Here is a 22,946-nt window from a genome sequence, read left to right on the forward strand (position 1 = left end):
CCGATGGCATAAATTTAAGGTAAGAGGTTAGAAGGCTAAGAGGGGAGGTGAGAACCTTTTTCATCCAGAAGGTAGTGGGAGTCTGGAACTCACTGTCTGAAAGGGTGGTTGAGTCAGAAACTCTCATATCAGTTAAGTATTTAGATATTCACTTGCCTTGCCATAGCCTCCAGGGCTATGGGCCAAGTGCCAGGAATAGTGTAGTCAGATCTTGGTTGACTGGCGCAGGCACAATGGGCCGAATGGCCTCCTGTGCTGTAAGTGTCTGTGTCTACTCGAATCCCTTCATAATTTTAAAGATCTCTATTCAGTCATGTGCCTCTGTCCAATCTAGACACACTTTTCCCAGGCCTCCAAAATGCAACACCCAACACTTGATCTATGTTAAGTTTATTTTGTCATTTACAAGGCCATTCTACAAGTTTATTACCATTGTCTTGTATTTTGTTACAGTCTTTCTAAGTATTAACTATTCCCCCAAACTGGTGATGTCTGCAAATTTTGACCTTGTACTTCTGATCCCCAAGACAAAAAGGTTTATGTAAATAGTGAACAACAGTGGCCCTGCACAGATCCTTGTGGAACTCCATTTCCCATCTTCAACCGTTATGAATAATTTTAACCGCTCTGCAGTTCTGTTGAGTAACCAGCTTACTGCATATTCTGTTACTTGTGTCATGACTCCCCATGCTCTGAGCCTGCTTAGCAGAACCTTTAAGGGAGCTTTTGAAAATGTAAATATATCCATTCCATCACCTTTATCTGCACTTTGATTCTTCACAGAAATCAACGCGATTTCTCAAGCACGACCTTCTGTTTTGAGATCCGTGGTGACTTGTGTTTTTGGTTTCTAGATGTTTTACTAATAAGTTTTTGAGTAAAGTTGCCATTATCGTTGCTACCCACAAATTTCTGTTCATCCAATGCTGGACACCAGACAGGCAACATGACAAACCAGAGATAGTGAAGGGGTGGAGTGAGGTAGCACTGTCCTGCAAGTCTCTCTCTCCCTCTGTCCTATCTTCGCCACATGCTATTGCCATTCTCCCATTCTCCTTGTATATGCCTCTTTCTTACTGTATATGTGCCACCCTGGATGCTTTGCACACTTTGCCTGTATCTCTTCTTCCCTGCACAGCTTTCTTTCTCTGTCTATTACTTGTCCATTTCTTCCAAATCACGTTGAACAGGTGAAATGCTCAAAACATCAGCTGCAGGACTGATATTGTTCATTTCTTGAAATTTGTTTAATGGAGCGGGAGCTTGGGAGTGAGACAGTTTGAAGGAATTGGAGAACTGGAGCAAGTGTGGACCTCTGGTCAGGAAGAAGTGGAAGGTTATAGTTTTACATATAGTTAGGGCTGGCTAACAGGCTTTGAAGCAGTTCAACTCATTGTCTTATGTATGGCCTTGCTGTTGCTATCCTGCTTTGCATTGAGCAATGGTCTTGGCTTTTTCTGTTGTGTTTAGGAGTTGTAGCAACAGATGTGGGTGAAAGCAATACTTGACCTAGGGATTGGAGAGTAGGGAATCTATCACTGAAGTGGGAAAAAATAATTAACAGAGCATTGAAAACATAAAAGTTCTCCATTCCCGCCTGTACCAGAAATTTGGCTACATTTACCATGGATCTACCCATAATGGTAAAGACCCTATTAGTCCCATTAAAAGTACCATGGAAATCCTTCAGCAGCTTGGCATAGCTGGTAATGCAGGGCTTTTTCCAGCACCAAAGTGGACTACTTATAATTATAGGGATAGATACTATTCTCTGCAGCGTGAGTCCCAAAGGCTGTGTTGCCTGCCCTGTGACAGGGTTAAGGACATCGCCTCAGGGCTGGAGAGGAACTTGGAGTGGGAGGGGAGGGATCCAGTTGTCATTGTCCACGTTGGTACCAACCACATTGATCGGACTAGAAAGGAGATTCTGCTGAAAGAACTTGAACAGTTAGGAGCTAAATTAAAAAGCAGAACCTCCAAGGTAATAATCTCAGGATTACTACCTGAGCCATGGGCAAACTGGCATAGGGTAAATAAAGTCAAGGAGTTAAATGTGTGGCTCAAAGATTGGCGTGGGAGGAATGGGTTTCAGTTCACGGGGCACTAGCATCAGTAATGAGGTAGAAGGGAGCTGTTCTGGTGGGACGGGCTTCACTTGAACCATGCTGGGACCAGTGTCCTGGCGAATCGAATAACTAGGGCTGTAGAGAGGGCTTTGAACTAAATAAAGCTGGGGAGGGTTTTGGAGAGGGGATACGTCGGCTCACAAAGCAAAAGGATGTGGCAGCATTGCAGGGTCACTATTTATGTAATGATACCCAGAGTGTGACAGGAAGAGACAGTGTACAAACATAAAAAAACTGCAGCAAATAGGGTCAAAGGGGGGGAAAATGGTTAAAAAAAGGAAAACTAATGACTCTTTACTTAAATGCACGTAGTATTCAGAACAAATTAAATAAATTAACGACACAAATAGAGATTAATGGGTATAATCTTATAGCCATTACGGAGACATGGTTACAAGGAGATCAAAGCTGGGAACTCAATATCCAGGTGTATGTGACTTTTCGAAAGGACAGGCAGGAAGGAAAGGGTGGTGGGGTAGCCTTGTTAGTACGAGATGGAATAGTACGATAGCAAAAAATGATCTTGTATCGGAAGGTGTAGAATCCATATGGGTGGACGTAAGAAATAACAAGGGGAAGACGACACTGGGGTCTATAGGCTCCCTAACAGTAGCTATACTGTTGGACAGAGAATAAATCAGGAGCTAGAGAGCATGTAAAAAAGGCAGTACGTTAATCGTGGGTGACTTTAATCTTCATGTAGATTGGGAAAATCAAACTGGCAGAGGTAGCTATGAGCAAGAATTCATAGCATATTCGGGACAGTTTCCGAGAATATTTTGTCGATCCAACCAGGGATCAGGCTATGTCGGATCTGGTAATGAGGCAAGTTTAATAAATGACTTCAGAGTAACAAATCTCTTCACAAACAGTGACCATAACATGGTTGAATTTAGCATTCAGCTTGAGAGTGAGAAACTTTGGTTGGAAACAACTTAAATAATTACAAAGGAATGAGGGCAGAGTTGGCTGGAGTGGACTTGGAAAGGAGTTTAGCAGAAAAGACAGTTGATGAACAATGGAAAACATTTAAGAAAATAGTTCACGACTCACAACAAAGATATATCCCAATGTTTTTCCAGGATTTTCGGAAGCGGTTAAACCAACCATGGTTAACCAAGGAAGTTAAGGGTAGTATCAAATTGAAAGACAAAACATACAATGTGGCAAAGATTAGTGGTAAGCCGGAGGCTTGGGAAAGTTTTAAAAACCAACAAAAGATGACCCAAAAAAAATGAGGGAGAGAATAAACTTTGAGGGTAAACGAGCAAGTAATATAAAAAGAGACAGTAAGAGCTTCTTTAAATATATAAAAAGGAAGAGAGAGACCAAAGTGAACATGGGTCTCTTGAAGAATGAGGCTGGGGAAATAATAATGGGGAACTAGGAAATGACAGAGGAGTTGACTAAATACTTTGCATCAGACTTCAAGGTAGAAGACACTAATAGCATTCCAAAAATACTAAATAATCAAGGGGCAAAAAAGGGGGAGGAAATAAATACGATAACTATCACTAGAGAAAAAGTACTAGGGAAACTAATAGGACTAAAGGCTGATAAATGCCCTGGACCCGAAGAGTTGCATCCAAGGATTTTAAAGATAGTAGCTACAGAGATAGTGGATGCATTGATAGCAAACTGCCAGTGTAACACCCTTACTCAAAAAGGGAGGGAGACAAAAAAACAGCTAACTATAAGCCAGTTAGCTTAAAGTCATTGGGAAAATGAGTCTATTGTAAAGGATGTAATAGCAGAGCATTTAGAAATACACAGTATAATCAAGCAGAGTCAGCATGGCTTCATGAAGTGGAAATCATGCCTGACAAATTTATTAGAGTTCTTTGATAAGGTAAGAAGCAGGATAGATAAAGGGGAACCAGTAGATGTAATAGATTTGGATTTCCAAAAGGCATTCGATAAGATACCGCACATTAAGGCTACTTAATAAGATAAGAACCTTTGGTGTTGGGGGCAGTATATTAGCATGGATCGAGGATTGGCTAACTAATAGAAGACAGAGATGGGATAGGGGGGTCATTTTCATGATGGCAACCTGTAACTAGTGGAGTGCCACAGCGATCAGTGGTGGAGCCACAAATATTTACAATATATTTTAATGACTTGAATGAGGGAAGTGAATGTACTATCAGCAAGTTTGCGGATGACACAAGAATCGGTGGGAAGGTAAGTGGCGAGGATGGCACAGAGTCTATAGAGGGATATAGATAGCTTAAGTGAGTGGGCAAAAACTTGGCAGATGGATTATAATGTGGGAAAATGTGAGGAGCAGACTCGATGGGCCAAATGGCCTATTTCTCCTATGTCTTGTGGCCTTACTTGGCATTTCCCAGCTGCATAATATCGAAGACATCACCAGTGTTTTGTTTACCATTGGTTTGTAGGAACCAATTGGAGCCCAATGCATGTTCTGCAACACAAGACTGGATGGTGCTGTCTCTCCTGGTGTTTACTGTAGGCAGATGATGCGCAGGGAACTCTTGCCTCATGTTCACAGAAGACTCTTGATAGTGCTGCTTGTTCATCTGGGAGGATTGAGAGAATCTGCTGCTGCCTCACAAACAGACTGAGGGGGCCTGATGAGCAGATGGAAGGCTGATGGGCTGGGAGCAGGGATCTCAGCATCAGATGTGAAGTGGCTATTTGTCAGACAGGGAGAAGAGTTACACGTGACTGCAGAGAGAGGAGGGAGTAGATCAGAGGCAACTGTTAACTCTAATAATTGTAAGCTGGTATTTTGCCTCAGGCAGGTTTATTCTTCAGCCAGCTCAACAGTTACAGATTCCCAGTTCCTTTGCAAAACCCCCACCCCCCCGAGTGTTACATACCCATCACCTATTTTAACAATGCAATTGTCTTAATAATGTAACTGCCTTACAATGTAATGCCAGGCAACGAGATGATTGTTACTGGACTTTGACAATTGACAGCAAGGAGGTCAGCAGTACTGTATGTTCTTCTCCAGTACATGATCCCAATCTTGTCTTAACTATGATTACAAGGTGCTCCATCTCTTCACTTGATTGATAGAGCATTCAGCCACTACACGCGTATATACTGAAATTCTCTTCACCACATTCCTTACCTTCTCCTGAAAATACTGAAGCAATCATATCATCAGTTGGATTGCAGGAAAATGCAATGACTGCACACCATCAGTAAACAACAGAATTATGCATACACCTCTGATGCTGTAAATTGGAGGATTATTTTATAATATGAATTATCAGAATCACTGATTTGCAATGACTGAATAAGTCAAAATTTGTTGGAAAAAATGTTACAGGATGTAACAATGGGAGTGAGCATCTAATAAATAATAATTTAGATAAATTTTACAAGACTATATTCCTAATTTCAGCCGGTAATCTGGTGCTTTGTGTAGGTATATAGAGTAGAAAGTTGATTGTGTCCTGTTGTTCTGAAAATCAGACTGCATGATTATTCCTTGTTCCTGCTAATGGCGTAGTTGTCAGGGACAAGGTTTTATGCTGTTAGCTTTTCCTGGATGGGAGCACAAACAAGACTGACACGACTTTTGAGTAGGTTCTCAGGTCCCATGAGTATGAGATCGAAGAAGAAAGCAGAAGACATATAGAGAAAAATCATTCTTTTGGGTGTTATAATCATTGTGTGTAACACCAATTTCATTTAATCCTTTCCCATCACATTTTAATAGAACAAAAATCTATTTATTCAGTCACTTTTGGATCACTTTATACATCAGATTGCATAACTTGTTTATTACTAATCAATCATCTGCCTTATATCATGAGTGACGTCACAACATTTGTGGGAGATGTGCAGAAGCAGTGTGTGTGTGTGAGAGAGACAAACAGCCAGACAAGGTACAATTGAGCGAGAGGAGAAACTGAGAAACCCGATAGCGAGAGCAAGTGCAAGCAATAGAGAGAGAAAAGGGGATAGATCTTGCCCTGGGAGTTAAGGAATTAGAGAGTGGGAGATGAGCAGCCAAAAATATTTTTAAATGTTTGTTTAGGAGTTGTCATGGGAGAAGAACCATTTTAAATAATGATCCACAGTGAAGTTAATTGTACAATAATTTAGTAAGATTTTCTTCTAGATATTCATTTGTATTTCATTTTTCAGACAGTGCGTATTAAAGCTGACTTTGGCTTTTGTCCCTTATTTTTCCGTTTACACCTTGCTAGTGTATGATTCCTATCATTGAGCAAGCCAATTGGTGTTAACCTATCTCAAAATGTAGCATTTGAGGGTTAACAAAAGCAGCCTGAGCTGCCAGGTGACAACTCGCAAGATGGCATTTTGAGTGAGTGCATCACCCTAAAATTGCCCTCTGTCTTTACTGTCCCTCTCATTGCCATTATTTAATCTTAATCCATTTCCCCGTCCAGATTATGCAAATGCACAGGAGGCACAAAATGCAACTTCAGCTCCTCTTACTGAAGTGCCTGACGCAAGACTGACCCAAACATTATCTGTGTGATGCATTCATTAATTGGGCAATGTTGGTTGTTTTGAGTCTTGTCGTCTTGGTGCACTTTTGAAGTAATCTTATTTTTGCAATTTAAATACTGCTTATACACTGTAAAAGATAGTGGATCTTTGGGACCAGTGATATAGCGCAATTTGATCAATCCCAAAGTTTTGCTTCTTAATCTATTCAGCAAAGTAGAAGAATAAATTAATTAATTTTGCTTGTGGGTAAATTTAAGTTTCAGTTAATATATCTGAATGTTTCAATATATTTATAGGATAATTGCCAACTTGGTACCGCTGCTACCAGATATGGAATGCTCTCCGAATAGTGCCAAGATTTGTTAATTGTCCATCTGAACAGGCAGTGGGACCTTGGTTTGAAGTCTCGCTTGAAAGGTGGCTGTACTGGCAGTCAGTGCCTTGTCTTAACCTACTGGTTTAGATTATATACTGAAATAGTGGAGTCACCAGTTGAACCAGGCTGAGACTAAATACTCAAAAACACACTTTTTGATTGTGAAAGTCTAAACGTAGAAAATGAAATGCTATATCAATGACCAGAAAGAATTGCTGTTTTTAAATAAATGCTCTTGAGGCTAAAAAAAAAAGTTTAAACCTGAGGTTCACATCATAGTTCAAGAAATTGCTGTTCTCTTTTGGAAACTTTGCAGTAGATGCTTTTTCAAAGAAAGGAAGACGTTGCATTTATATAGTGCCTCTACAACTTCGGTACACCCCAGAGCATTTTACAGCCAATGAAGTACTTTTGAATTGTAGTCACTGTTGAAACATAGGGAAACATGACAGTCAATTTGTCATCAGTTTTAGTCAAATTGGTTAAGATAAATAATGGCCCGGACAGCATGAGATCTCAGCTGTTCTTTGAATAGTGCCGTGAGAAACACTTCATCCACTTGAGAGAGTAAAGAGGCCTTGGTTTAACGTCTCATCTGAAAGGTGGCTTCTTTGACGATGTAGCACTCACTGGGTATTGCAATAAAATGTCATCCTAGATCATGTGCTCAAGTCTCGAGTTGGAATTGAACTCTCAGCTTTCTGCCTATGGTCGTGGGACTGTCGTTGAGCGAAGACATTTTTAAATAGGTATATGTGGGAAATTCCGGCAAATTGATTAAAACATAGCCTCATAAGAGTGAGAAAATGTTGCTTTCCATTGAATATCCTTGTGCGGTTATGCTGTGTCTGTTCAAAAGCTTTGCTGCACATTTGAACCTTGTTCTGTTTATTTGTTACTGGTGATGAAACCTGTCTGCCTCAGGCATCCTATGTTAACATACCAAGGCCATTAATCCAATAGGTCTGTATCTGTCTTCACACACAGGTCAGGCAACTCGCATAGTCAGGAGCCGACAACATTAGTCATTTGAATTGGGCATTGTGGGGTAGAAGACAAGCCTTCAGACCAGCAGCTGTTAGCTGTTCAGATAGTGTAAAAAGTATTCTGTGACCAGTGTAGAAGAGAGCCCAGTACTGCCAGCTGGAGAAAGTGCAGCCAGCTCTGGCAGAGGGGCAGATGGGAAATACAAGACAGGATTTCAACATTCTGGCCAATGAAACTGGGATTCTGATACAAAACAGCATATTTAGTGACAGTGATAGTAAACCTTAACAACACACAATTCCCATTTCTGTTTTTAGTGTGCATAAGACCAGCTCTGATGCAATTCATTTTAGCATAATTATAACACACACTAAAATATTGCATTAAATAAATGTTTGGGAATGTAGATTTACTTATAAAATTGTTATCTCTAGAGTTATATGCATATAGAATTACTAGGTGCCAGCATCAGTTTGAAGTTACTGAAAAACTTTCGCAGCACAGCTGTGTACCTGCACAACACAGCTAAGTACCCCTCTATAGGTGTGTAAAATGCTTTTGCCTTGAAGGGACTGGAGGGGCCTACAAAAAGGTGAAGCACTTGGCTAAGAAATGAGGCTCGCATGTGAGGCAGTGTCTGAGTGGTTTCAGATCATGATTTGTTGGATTTCATTTGAATGGGTAAAACTTAGATTTGTGCGAAACCTTGCATTAGGTTTAGCACAACATCACGAGTGCTGTTTGAGTGTATTGTAGAACCATTCAATCCTCATGTGGTTGAATTTCCAGCTGCTGTGTAATTTGTGGTTTCAAATGTTGCATTTTGGGCTGTGTGCTTTAGAACTCAAGAACGAGGAGCAAGGGTAGGCCATTTGGTCCCTCGAGCCTGCTCTGTCATTTGATAAGATCATGGCTGATCTGATAAAGGCCTCAACTCCAGTTACCTTTCTGTCACCCATAACCTTTGACTCCGTTGTTGATCACAAATCTGTCTAACTTGGCCTTGAATATATTTAATGATCCAGCCTCCACTGTTCTCTGGGGAAGAGAATTCCACAGACTAAGGATCCTCTTGAGCAACAGAAAATCTTCTCACCGCTGTCTTAAATGGGAGACCTCTAATTTTTAAACTGTGTCCCCTAGTTCTAAACTCCTCCACAAGGGGAAACATCCTCTCAGCATAGATTACCCCTCATTCTTCTAAACCTCAGTGGGCACAGGCCCAACCTGCTCATAAGCTAACCCCTCCATCCCAGGAATTATTTGTGAACCTTCTCTGAATTGCTAATTCAGCTATATCCTTAAGTAGGGAGACCAAAAGCATACAATAGATCCGCTTTCACCAAGGCCCTGTACAGCTGTAGCAACAATTCCTTACTTGAACACTTGACTCCCCTTGCAATAAATAGCAGTATCTCAAATGCATTCCTAATCACTTGCTGCACCTGCATACTAACTTTTTGTGATTAATGTTCCAGGTAACCTGCTGGACTGTAGAGTTCTGCGGTCTCTCCATTTAAATAATATTCTGCTTCTCTATTCTTCCTTCCAAAGTGGACAAATTCACATTTTCCCACATTATGCGCCATCTGCCAAATTTTTGCCCACTCACTTAACCCATCTAAATCCCTTTGTAAACTCCTTAAGTCCTCTTAGCAGCTTTCCTACCTATCTATGTCATCAGCAAATTTAGCTATCAAATGTTCAGCCCTGTCACCCAAGTCATTGATATAGTTGAGGCCCCAGTGCTGATCCCTGCGGCATTGTGCTAGTTACAGCTTGCCAACCCAAAGTGACCCATTTCCCTACTCTCTGCTTCCTGTTAGATAACTAATTTTCTATCCATGCTACTATGTTACTCCCGTCCAACATGAGCTCTTATTTTGAAAAGTAAACTTAGATGTGGAACCTTATCGAATGCTTTTTGGAAATGCAAGTACCCTGCATCTGCAGGTTCTCCTTCATCCAACTTGCTTGTTACTTTTTCAAAGAACTCCAATCAATTAGTCAAGCATGATTTCGCTTTCACAAAATTGACTGTACCTGATTGTATTATGATTTTCTAAATGTCCTTTTATTACCCCCTTAATAATGGATTCTAGCATTTTCCTTATGGCAGATGTTAGGCTAACTGGAGCCTAGTTTCCTGCTTTCTATCTCCCTCCTTGAATTATATTTTACATTTGCAATTTTCCAATCTGCTGGGACCTTTCCAGAATCTAGGGAATTTTGGAAGATCACAACCAATGCATCTATTATCTCTGCAGCCACTTCTTTTAAGACCCTGGGATGCAAACCACCAGGTCCATGGGACTTGTCAGCTTTTACTTCTAATAATTTTCCCAGTACCTTATCTCTAGTGATTGTGATTGTTTTAAGTTCCTCCCTCCCCTTTATCTCTTGATTTTCAAGTATTTTTGAGGTTTTTTTGCATCTTATACAATGTCTTTTGTAGGTGAATAGGTTGGATGTGTAAAACTAGTGAAGAATTTGGTGTCAATTTTAATAGCATACACAGAATCCAGTTTAAGATACATAGGTAAATGTGCAAAATAATTGTAACCATTTTTAAAATTTTCACCAGTGGATTTCCCATGACTTTGCACATGGTTTACCAAAATAGATTGTAGTCTTCAGGTGAAATGGAGTTTGAGGGCAGAGGATAATTAACCAGGGAATGCATATGTAATTCAGTCCCATTTTAAATAACTGCATTTTAGCTGTATATTTTTAACTCAATTATAAATTTCCATGTAGTGCCTTGATTGAGGGCAGGAATGACATGCATTGTGACAAGTTTGCATTGGCAATTTTCGGCATAAATGGAGAATTTATAGTCCGAAAAGATGACAGGAAATTTCCTAGGATATTGTGATACAGGGGAGATGGTGGCATAGTGGTATTGTCACTGGACTAGTAATCCAGAGACCCAGGATAATGCTCTGGGGACCCAAGTTCAAATCCCATCAGGGCAGAATTTGAATTCAATAAAAATCTGGAGTTTAAACTCTAATGATCATGAAACCATTGCTGATTGTCATAAAAACCCATCTGGTCCTTTAGGGAAGGAAATCTGTTGTCCTTGCCTGGCCTATATGTGACTCCAGATCCACAATAATGTGGTTGACTCTTAAAATGCCCTCTGGACAAGGGCAATTAGGGGTGGATAATAAATGCTGACCTAGCCAGTGACGTCCACATCCCGTGAACATATATATATAAAAAAAATACACTGATTTGCGCTGAAATACAGTCTCACACCTCTGTGTGAGAGCATACACAGCAGATTGTGGCAGACTGTTTGTGGAGAGGTTGACCTGTATGCCTCATACACATTTCACGCTAACATGTAAACTTGGGGTGGCAGGTCCAGCCAGTTGTGCCCCAACATTGGCACAGCTCAGGTAGCTAACTTAGCAAAGGGTGGGGACCAAACACAGGCTATGTTTTTTCATCACAAAACAAAAACAGAATTACCTGGAAAAACTCAGCAGGTCTGGCAGCATCGGCGGAGAAGAAAAGAGTTGACGTTTCGAGTCTTCATGACCCTTCCACAGAACTGTTGAAGGGTCATGAGGACTCGAAACGTCAACTCTTTTCTCTTCCGCCGATGCTGCCAGACCTGCTGAGTTTTTCCAGGTAATTCTGTTTTTGTTTTGGATTTCCAGCATCCGCAGTTTTTTGTTTTTATCTGTTTTTTCATCAGTCAGTTTCACAATAAAAATCTCAGTTTTTTTCAATTCATTTTTTAGGGATGTGGGCTTCACTGGCTAAGCCATCATTTATTGTCCATCCCTAACCGCCCTTGAGGTGGTGGTGAACTGCCTTTTTGGACTGCTGCAGTCTCTGTGGTGTAAGTACACCTACAGTGATGTTAGTGGGGGAGTTCCAGGATTAATATCTGTGCTTTCAGCAGCCTTAAAACTTACTTAATTAAGTTCTGATTCAGAAAGTTACTTGATTCTTCCACAAGACATGGAATATTTTCTAGATTCCGCGAAGAATAAAATCATCCTTATCGGTAGGAACTTGAATTCACATTTTAGTTGCAATGAGTTGTAGCACGCTTATTTTTGATTTCCTGATTCCCTTCATCCTAGTGGGTTAACTGGACTAGTAATCTGGAGAACCTGGTTAATACCCTGGGATCTGAGCTTTAAACCCACCATGGCAGATGGTGGAATTTGAATTCAATAAAAATCTGTAATTAAAAGTCTAATGATGACCATGAAACCATTGTCGATTGTTGTAAAAACCCATCTAGTTCACTAATGTCTTTTAGGGAAGGAAATCTGCTGCCCTTACCTGGTCTGGCCTACATGTAACTCTAGACTCTCAGCCAAGTGGTTGACTCTTAAATGGCCTAGCAAGCCACTCAGTTGTATCAAACTTCTACAAAGTCTCAAAAAAGGAATGAAACTGGAAAAACCACCAGCATCGACCTAGGCACTGGAAACGACAATGGCAAACTCAGCCTGCAAAGTCCTCCTTACTAATATTTGGGGGCAAGTCTCTCGGACTAGTCAAGCAACAGCCTAACATAATCATCCTCATGGAATCATACCTCACAGATAATGTCCCAGACACCGCCATCACCATCAGTGGGCATGCCCTGACCCACCAGCAGGACAGGCCCAGCAGAGGTGACACAGTGGGAGGGCATTGCACTCGGAGTCCTCAACATCAACTGTGGGCTCCATTAAGTCTCATGGCATTAGATCAAATATGCCACCCTCCCTCAGCTGATGAATCAGTGCTCCCCCATGTTGAACACCACTTGGAGGAAGAACTGAGGCAAGGGTGCAGAATGTATTCTGGGTGGGGGACTTCAATATCCATCACCAAGCGTGGCTCGGTAGCACCACTACTGACCAAGCTGGCTGAGTCCTAAAGTACATAGATGCAAGACTGGGTCTGCGCATGTGGCGAGGGAACCAATAAGGGAAAAACATACTTGACCTCATTCTCACCAACCTGTTTGCCGCAGATGCATCTGTCCATGACAGTATCGGTAGGAGTGACCACCGCATAGTCGTTGTGGAGACAAAGTCCCGCCTTCACATTAAGCATACCCTCCATTGTGTTGTGTGGCATGACCACTGTGCTAAATCAGATAGATTTTGAACAGATCTTGCAACTCGAGATTGAGCATCTATGAAGTTTGTGGGCCATCAGCAGCAGCAGAATTGTACTCGAACACAATCTGTAACCTCATGGTCCGGCATATCCTCCACTCTGCCATTACCATCAAGGCAGGAGATCAACCCTGGTTCAATGAAGAGTGCAGGAGGGCCTACCAGGAGCAGTGCCAGGCACACCTAAACAATGAGGTGTCAACCTGGTGAAACTGTAACACAGGACTACTTGCATAAGCAGCAAATGATAGAACCAAGCGATCCCACAGCCAATGGATTAGGTCTAAGCTCTGCAGTCCTGCTTCATCCAGTCGTGAATGGTGGTGGACAATTAAAGAACTCATTGGAGGAGGAGGCTCCCCAAATATACCCATCCTCAATGCACTGTGGGTGTACCTACACCACATGGGCTGCAGCAGTTCAAGAAGTAGCTCACCACTACCTTCAAGGCCAACTAGGGATGGGCAATGAATGCTGGCCCAGCCAGTGAAGCCCACATCCTGTAAATGAATTAAAAAAAAAAGTTAATAGGCCTGGAGCAAATATCTTTGCAAAAAGTATTTAACGGTTTGAGCTGGTTTAATGATTTGAAAAAAGAAATGTAAAACTTCGGCCAATAGACCTGCCATTATCACCAAGCTAAGCTCGAACTCTTATAATTGCTTTAGCTGACAGAGAGCAGAGGATCACGCCAGCAGTTTCCACTGATTTCAATATAGGCTCCAGAGGTGAAATGTCATTGCCTAGCTTCTGGCCTCCCATTCTGTACCCCAGAGGTATGTGGATGCTCGGTCGTCGAACATGTTCACGACAGAGATCGATAGTTTTTTTGGATATTGAGGGATATGGAAATAGTGTGGGGTATTAGAATTGAGGTAGATCAGCCTTGATTTTATTGAATGGCCGAACAAGCTCAAAGGGCCAAATGGCCTGCACCTATTTATGTTATGTAATTTCTGCATCCTGAGATGGAAATGGTTATCATGCAACAGACTTTTTTCCCTTGGGTGTTTGAAATCCTTGTCCTTTTGGACAATTTATCTATTCTACAAACCTTAACATTGCCAACTAATGTTGAATGAGCTTTGTTGAATGCTTTTTAAAAATCGAAGTAAACTGCTTTCATTGAGCCACCTTGGCCACTAGCCGAGTAAGCCTCAAAGAATTCCTATAAGATATGATTTATTTCATCCAAAACCTGTTCCTCAAAGTCTACCATAGAGTTCCCTCGACCACTTTTCGACTGTAGATGTCAGGCTAACCGACTTGTAAATTACAAGACTTATGCATTTTAGTTTGAATATTGTAATTGTATTTGCCTACTCTCCAGGAACTACTGGGCTCACTCATTACTTGCTTTGTTTTTTTGAGGGTTCTATCATATATCCTATCTGGTGAAGAGGCTTTATTGATTTATGGATAAAAGAAGGCCTTAAATTCATAGGGCTGTCTGATTCAGTTGGAATCTGACTTTTCAGTGACACTAACATGAATTCTTGACTGTATCTGAAATATGCATGTGAAAAAGTTAATCGCTCTATGTAGAGAGAGAACCGTGTGCTTTAAAACTCAGTAATACTTGCCTTGTGATGTGCTTAATAAGCCTGTTACACAATTGAAGCACCCGACTGACATGATATTGAAGGTTAATGCAGAGCAGCGAGAGGCAGTTCCTAATGAGTATTTAAGTATTTTTTTTTTGTTTCCATTTCCATTAACTATTGAGTAAAACTGTTCATGAAGTCTGTGTGGTATTAATCTCATGTTGCTCAGTAATTGTTTCTGCTTGAGTCTGGCTGCAACCTTTGATTTTGAGTAATGCATTTGGTTTTGTGTGTGGAGTTAGAAATCTTGTTCACTGATTGGATGTATCCGTGTGAAATAGAAAAATGTTACTAAAAGTCACCAATTTGTTGCTGGATTGAGCAGGTAACTGGTCATGATAGAAATTGTGCAAAGAAGTTAGTATATGAAAGTTCAAAATTTCAAATGACTTTTCATATGGATTTTTTTTTTACAGGTCTGTTACAAGAATTTTATCACCATGGCTTTGGAAATAACCTCACCACCTCGGTTTTTTCACATGCCGAGGTTCCAGCACCAGGGGCCAAGGCACACCTTTTACAAGCGGCCAGATTTTGCTCAACAGCAAGCTATGCAGCAACTGACCTTTGATGGCAAACGCATGAGAAAGGCTGTGAACAGGAAGACGATCGATTATAATCCATCTGTTATTAAGTTCTTAGAGGTGAGATGAGAGTAACAGGGAGATAGTTTGCGAATGAGCTTATGTTGGAGTGTTCTGCACTCCATGCTAAGTGAAAGGTTTTGGAACCATTTCACTGATTCTTCTAATTTTGACATAGTTAATGTGATATGCACTGAGTGAAACGTCTGTCACTCCTGTACTCAACTCTTTCTTTAAGGTGGTAGATACAGAGTTCTTGTGAATGGTGTTGTGACACTTAGTAAATGGCCCAATAAACTATTACTGTTGTATACATTCAGTTAAGCACATTTTACATCTAAGGGTACATGATGAAAACTTTTTTTCATTATTCGCATCTTACTGTGCTTTTGAGAGTTAGCTCTGAAATACATAGCATGTGATCATATTTCAACCATCTGTGTTTTGCTATATATGTACAGTACTGTACTTCATTAACAGACAGGAGACTGGCCGCTTGTGGTTGGAGTGAAATAAATAAGCTGTGAGATGCATGCTTAATACAGGTTATAAAAAGGAGTAAAAACATTGCCTTTTTTTGGGCTTAACAGAACCCAGTTTTGCCAACACATTCCAACCTGTCGAATGCAAGTTGTAATCCATCATGTTCCTTACCTTCTGCCGTATTGACATCTGAATTGATGCAGCAGTATACTGAAATCACCCTGTCAGTGCCACTGGGGAATTGTGATCTTGTGTCCCTGCCTGCCTGGAACCAAATTTTGAAATAATTGGCACTTGGCACTGTAAAGGCTCCCAATCACTGTTGCATCTGAAATCTGTCAGTGTTTTTGGTGAATCTATGTCATGGTGAATTTGCTGACTAAAATGGCAGGTATACAGGAAGCTGTGGAAAAAGTAAACTTTTGCATTTCTGTAATTTAATTTTTATTGTTTTCTGTTAAAAGTTCTTCCTCTTAGGTCTGCTTCAATTGCAGTGCTCGAAAAAACAAATCCCAATGGTATTTTTACATTTGGAAAGCTTCAGTATCCCATAAGGAAATGATTTTCATCGATAGGTACAAGCCCAAGCAGCTTACTGTCACTGTCTTTGCTCTCAGAAAAACAAATCACACATGGGGATTAGTCTTAACATTTACCTCTAATTCGTGTTCTGTTTCTTGCCCTGTCACTAACCAGAATTGGAATCACAGCAGAACCAACAAACATTGTTCCTTACAGCTGTGGATCAGTAATTGCTGAGTTGGTGGAAGACAAATTATTTCATAAATTATTTTTCTAAGTTTAGATGGGAAGAAAAGGCTGCAACTGATACAGCAACACAAAATGTTGGAAACGAACAGTAGGTCTGTGTGTGTTTAAAATAAACAAGCTGAAATTTCAGGTAGATACCTTTGTCAATGGAAACAACTTTGCACCAGTGTTCCCTTTTATTTCTGATCAACTTCAGTATTTTTTCCTTGCCAGTGTTTTCTTTATTTCTGCCGTTTTGCTTCAGTTTTCTTGATTTAGTAGCTTAGGTATCTCCCAGCCACCAATTGTTGCAATTTTGGGGTCTTGGAAAATGATTTCCTTCCTCGATGAGTTTCTGGCATTTCCCATAAGCAGACTTTATCCCCTACGATCTGGAAATCATACCTTTTTTTTGGATAATCTGCCCTTTGATTATAGATTTTCAATTGTCCTACCAATAGCAGATTAAATACCATCTCATGGACATGACTGCACTTCATTCCTATTCACAGATGTTAAACTCAGATCAGTTTTACAAACAACAGGAGTTAATTAGTAGGGTGTCAGATTGGTTGCATTGGTAACACTTCACCTGCAGCTCAAAGATGTGGCTTTGATTCCACTTGAGGGGTGTGCAATTTGGGCTTATTCTCAAAGGCAGTATTCTGAGGAGTTGGAATGTGTGAGATCCTGACCTTTGGATATGATGTTAATTTGAAGTCTCATCTGCTGCTTAGCCAGGTGTTAAAGATGCAGTAGCATTGTTGAAAGAAGAGCTGGGAGTTCTCGGTGTCCTCCTCAATGTTCCTCCCATGAACCAATGTCACCAAGAAAAGAACATAGCTTGTCATTAATCAGGGCTAACTGCGGGATGTTACTGATGCAGAATTACCACCACATTTGCCCACAAATCACTGCAGTTCAAATTGTAATCCACTATGTGAAGTTGTTTGAGATGTTCTGAGAAAAAAATGCCATTATGTAAAAATGAAGTGGATCTTATTCTTCAAAAATAGTATTTGCATCGAGCATGTCTTCACCTCGAATGTCAACCAATTTGAAATTGTACAATGCAGATATTTTTTGCATAATAACCAATCACAAGTTGCCAAGCACTAAGTGCATCAATCAAGTAGCAACCAGGAAAAACTATCAGTGAACAATTGTTGATCAGCAAACAGCTACCACTTCAGGAAAGAACCAATAAAATTGTACAAAATGTTTTGAGAAATCTTTTTCCCACTGATAGTGTTCACTAAGGTGAGGACTTAGGACTGAAGTAAGGTTTCTAACTTCTAAAACAAATCACAAGAAAATTAAACTCTTAGATATCTGTAATTTTCGTTTGTGTGCCTGAAATGCTTCCACCAATGTTTTACGTTGGTGGTCTTGCTTCTAGAAGCCTGGGCATGGATCACTGGGGCATTCAGGAGCTATCGTTCTGTTAACTAAGTGAATAGTTCAACCAAGTATCAAACTGCAACTGCCAGGATTTACCAGTTCACTCTGCAAGCCATGTTCACAGAAGAGCTCATGCAATGAAAATTAAGGCTGCCTCCTATCAATTAAATGCGCATCACTTTTTGGAGGAAGAATGGCATTGTTAGGCGCACAGTGCTCCATTCACATAGGATGCTTGTAAGCCTGGGTCCTTTCTTCTCCAGCCTGTCCTTTTCCTGGGTCAACCAATGGAAAAGATCTGATTTTTGCAGGGCTGTGAGCAAAGAGCAGGGAAGTGGGAATAAACGGATAAAACTGACAAAGAGCCGGCAGAGGTGTAATGGGCCTCAAGGCCTCCTCTCTGTGCTGCATGATTCTATAATTGGTGGCACGTAAACCAGAAATTATTCGACCTGATGTGATAACTGATTTGATATTTTCATACAAAAACAGCAAAACATGTACTTTATATGAGATAATAGCCAAGAAAGTTATGTAATTAGTTTATTCTAAGTGTTAATGAAGTTGTGCAAGTTTTTTCAGAGTTACTTATGTCTGTCTTTGAAAAATTGTTTTCTTTTTGTGCTCTCGTAACATTTTCAGCACTGGCATCACATTTTGACATGTTCTAACATGCTCAGAACAAAATCCAAAGAGGGATTGGAAGCAAGGATTCATGACTGTGTGCCAGGATTTGGAAGAAGTTGTGCCTTTTCAATGTTTTCATTTTCTAACCAAGTAGTTTTTTAAAAGCCAAATTGACATATAAACATAATTGTATTGGAATATCTAACAGCTACACACTGCAATTATATACAAATAAAAGTGGAAAGTAGATAAAAACATGCACCATCCTCTCAGGAACATTAATTTTTATCTGCAAAGGTTTACTCAACATCTGCCTTGTCAGGCTAAGCAGGCTGTTAGTAAGAAGCTCATAATGGGCCCAAACAACACCTATTCCAGATAGTTGCTGTTTACTTTGATGCAATCTTAATCTCTAAACTGGGATCTAAGGACCCCATTTCAAATTTGGTTAGGTACAATCTGAATTACAATGAAATGAAAGAAGTTCAGATTCTAACTCTTTATTTTCTGATTTCTTTTTCTTTTGATTTCCTGATTCCAAAGTACGTTTTGATTTTTGTTAAATAGCAAATGCACTTAAAAATCATGGAAGCAAAAAAAAAATCAAGGTAACTTTGGCTGAGGAAATTCATTTACAGCATTTGATTTCATCCTTACCAAATACCACTGCAACCCTTTTCCTATCACAGTATCTAGTTCACAGCTTCAAATCACCTTTTCTAGCAGCTAATTTCAACTGCCACATTACCTTCTGAAAATAACCAACAAAAACAATCGACGGTTCAGATCAAAGCTCCTCAGCCCTTCCACATCTAGTCATGAATGATCGTGGATAACTAAGCAGCTGATGGGGAGGAAGTTCCATGAACATCCCCATCCTCAATGACAGCAGAGCCCAGCGTGTAAGTGCATAAGTCGTGGCTGAAGCGTCTGCAGCCAACTTCAGCCAGAAGAGCCGAACGGATGATCCATCTTGGCCGTCTTCTGAGAACCCTACCTGCAAGCATGCCAATTCAATTTGTTCCATGTGCTATTGAGAAACAGGTGAATGCACTGGATACAGCAAAGGCTATAAGCTTCAACAATATCCCAGATGTAGAGATGAAAATTTGTTCTCTAGGACTAGCTGTGCCCCTATCAAGCTATTCCCATACAGCACCAGCACTGGCAAGAACTGACAAAGTGGAAATTAGCCTGGTATTTCCTGTCTACAGAAACAGGACTGATCCAATCTGGCCAATTAATGCCCCACCAGCCTACTTAATCAGTAGTGTAATGGAAGGGGTTGTTGACAATTCTCTCAAGTGACACTTACCAATAACCTGTGCAGTCTGGGTTCAGCCGGAGCCACTTTGCTCCAGGCCTTGATACAGCCTTGATCCAAACATGGGCAAAAGAGCTGGATTCCAGAGGTAAGGCAAGGGTGACTGCTCTTGACATCAAAGCAGCATTTTATTAAGTGCAACATGGAGGAGCTTGGTAGTAAAATTCAAGCTCCTGGGAATTGTTTGGGGAGGGGATGGTGTGCATGGGAGGAGCTTTCTCGTGGCTGGCACAATGGAAAATTGTTGGAGGCCAATCATCTCAGCTCCAGGAGCACCATTGCAGGAGTTCTTCAGGGCAGTGTCACAGACTTGATCATCTTCAGCTACTTCAATGAACTTCCCTCAACCATAAGGTTAGAAGTGAGGATGTTCATTGATTGCAGTATACCATAGTGTTCACAGCTCCTCTAAAAATGAAACAGTCTGTCTCCACACGCAGAAAGAGTTGGACAGCATTCAGGCTTGGACTAATAAGCGGCAAGTAACATTCATACCATGCAAGTGCCAGACAATGGCCATCTCCAAGAAGAAAGCGTTTAACCAACTCTCCTTGACATTCACCACATTTTCATCATTGAATCCCTTATCAACACCCTGGGGATGTAACTTTACTGGACCAGCTATATAAACACTCTGGCTACAAGAGCAGACCATGCGCTAATTATTCTGCAGCAAATGATTCACCACCTGACTCCCAAAGCCGTTCCCCCATCTACAAGGCAGAAATTAGGAGTGTGATGGATATAGACAGCTTCTTAGTTTGACACCGTCCAGGGCAAAGCAGCCCCTTTGGCACCCTATTCATAGCCTTAAGCGTTCAGCCCTTCCACCACCAGTGCACCTTGCCTGTAGTGTACACCATCTACAAGTTGCACTGCAGTAATTTGCAAAAGCTTTTTAAACAGCATCTCTCAAGCCTGTGACTTTTATCACCTTGAAGGACAAGGGCAGTTTACACTTGGAACATCACTGACAAGTTTTGCTCCAAGTTGTGCACAATCCTGAGTTGGAAATATATCACTCTCTCGTGGCTGGGTCAAAATTTTGGAATTCCTTCCCCAAGGGCATTGTGCGAGTACCTTCATGTACTGCAGTAGTTCAAAAAGGCGTTCACCACCTTTTCAGGGGTGTTTAGGGATGGGCAATAAATGCCAGCCTTGCCTGTGACAAACACATCCCATGAATAAACACAATTACTTTCTGACCTGTATCGCTATTGTTTTAGGCTTATTTTTCGTAATTGTGTTAAGGATCTTGTGTACCTCTAAGAAAGTCATATTTTCTAATTGAAAATTTAATGTTATGACCTAGACGCACCAGTACACGTTTGTAGTTATCATTTTGTTTCTAATCTTTTTCTTTTAAGATGCTAATTAAATGTGTAAAAGGGTATTTTATGATCTGTGACAAGCTTAAAAAATTTCTAAAACCAATTTGTTTGTTGCATATTAGATATTCAAAAGCAAAAGGCACAAATTTTGTGAATTAGATTTAACTTGTATTTGAGGCTGAGTGGACACAGTCAATAAGGAGGTGTAGTTGAGTAGGAGGTGATGTAGATAAAGAAAAGACAATAGTTGGGATATTCAAACAGAAGTATATGTCAGCTTACCAAGTCACAGGCAGAAATAAATATAACAAAATATTTGCTGCTTATGTGGCTTGTTTTTTGCTGTACAGCTTGGGTGAAAAGAGCTGATGCTACAGACCACTGGAAAATGCCTAACTGCGTATTTGTGAAAGAGATGCACAGAACTCAATCTCATGAGAGTATCAAGTTTGGTGAATTGACACTGCTGCCAGATTTTTGGAAAGGGGACTACAATAAGAACCGAATATTTAAAAAAAAATGCACTTGAATATGCATTTGAAGCAGTTTTTAAAATGTATTTTTTTTAAAAACTGCACCTGTCAGCCAAGTGGAGTAAGAACTATTAGTTTTGGGTCCCATTCCAGAGTCTTGAGCACAAAAATCTAAGCTAATACTCTAGTGTAGTATGGTGCTGAGGGAGAGCTGTGCTGCTGGAGGTGCCACCTTTCAGATGAAACATTAGAAATGAGGTCTTTTCTTTCTGAGGTGGATGTAAAAGATCCCATGGTACTACTTGAAGCAGAGCAGGTGGAGCTTCCCCAATATCATGCCAATATTTATCTGTCAGTCAACACAAAACATTATCTAGTCAGGTCATATATTGCTGTTTGAAGTAGCTTGACGTGCATAAATTGACTAGTGCCTCCCCTACAATACAACCGTTACCGTACTTTCAAAGCACCTCATTGGCTGTAAAGTGCTGTGGGCCGTCCTGTGGCTATGAAAGGCACTGTATAAATGTAATTTTTTTCTAAGTGGTGGATCAAGCCATTGTTAATTTGGAACCCGCCTTTGGTGTTGCAGGAGTGTTTTTAAAGCGCAAAGATCCCATGACACACTTCAGATATGGAGTAGGGAGCTCTTCATTGTCCTGGCTCAACATCCCTTGCCTAACCCACACCACCAAAACAGATTAACCAGTTCCTTATCAACTGCTTTCACCACTTACGGAACTCCACATTTAATGCCATGCTTCGCCACCTGCATGCTCCTGACTTTTCTCTTCTGTTTCAAAGTTGTCATCCACAGTTCCATTTTATCCTCTGCCTCGGATGGTACTTTAACAAAGAACTTGCTTTTACTTCAGCTTTGACAACTCTTAGATACCAAAGCCTCTCCAAATCCTTCTCCTTCATTTTCTTTTGACCTCCATCTCTCCTTCCAATATCACCCTTTGCCATGTTTACACTCTCCCCTCTGATCTTGCCATCTCTGAACACAATCGGTCCTCAGACAAGCCCTCAGCTTCATCCCCTTAAGCGCCCATCTCAATGAACTTCAAACTTGATACGACACTGAGATCTTCATCTTCTGCTTGTGTACCAACTTTGCCTTGAGCCTTCCTACTGCATCTTTCTCCCATTCTCAGAATTTGTGTTTCACATCTAGCCTCATACTCTGTCTTAATGATCTCATTGGGAACTGCCACATAACATCACCTATCTCAGGTTACAGTAAGGGGAATAGAAAAACTATCTTCCTGTAAACTTGCAGCACTC

General features: G+C 40.7%; 1 protein-coding gene across 4 annotated transcripts in view; it reads left to right on the forward strand.

Annotated features, from left to right (window-relative positions):
- The window catches only part of wdr33 (WD repeat domain 33), a 119,803-nt gene that overhangs the window by 9,736 nt on the left and 87,121 nt on the right, over window positions 1-22,946 (forward strand). For all 4 annotated transcript variants that reach the window (XR_005946082.1, XM_041213358.1, XM_041213370.1 and 1 more), the window contains exon 2: window positions 15,103-15,330. Coding sequence is in view for 3 of the 4 variants with exons in the window: in XM_041213358.1 (XP_041069292.1) it covers window positions 15,127-15,330 (204 nt within the window). In the remaining variant the exon portion in view is untranslated. The remainder of the gene's footprint in view (window positions 1-15,102; window positions 15,331-22,946) is intronic.

This window comes from Carcharodon carcharias, chromosome 2, assembly GCF_017639515.1.
Source record: "Carcharodon carcharias isolate sCarCar2 chromosome 2, sCarCar2.pri, whole genome shotgun sequence".
Classification (NCBI taxonomy): domain Eukaryota; kingdom Metazoa; phylum Chordata; class Chondrichthyes; order Lamniformes; family Lamnidae; genus Carcharodon; species Carcharodon carcharias.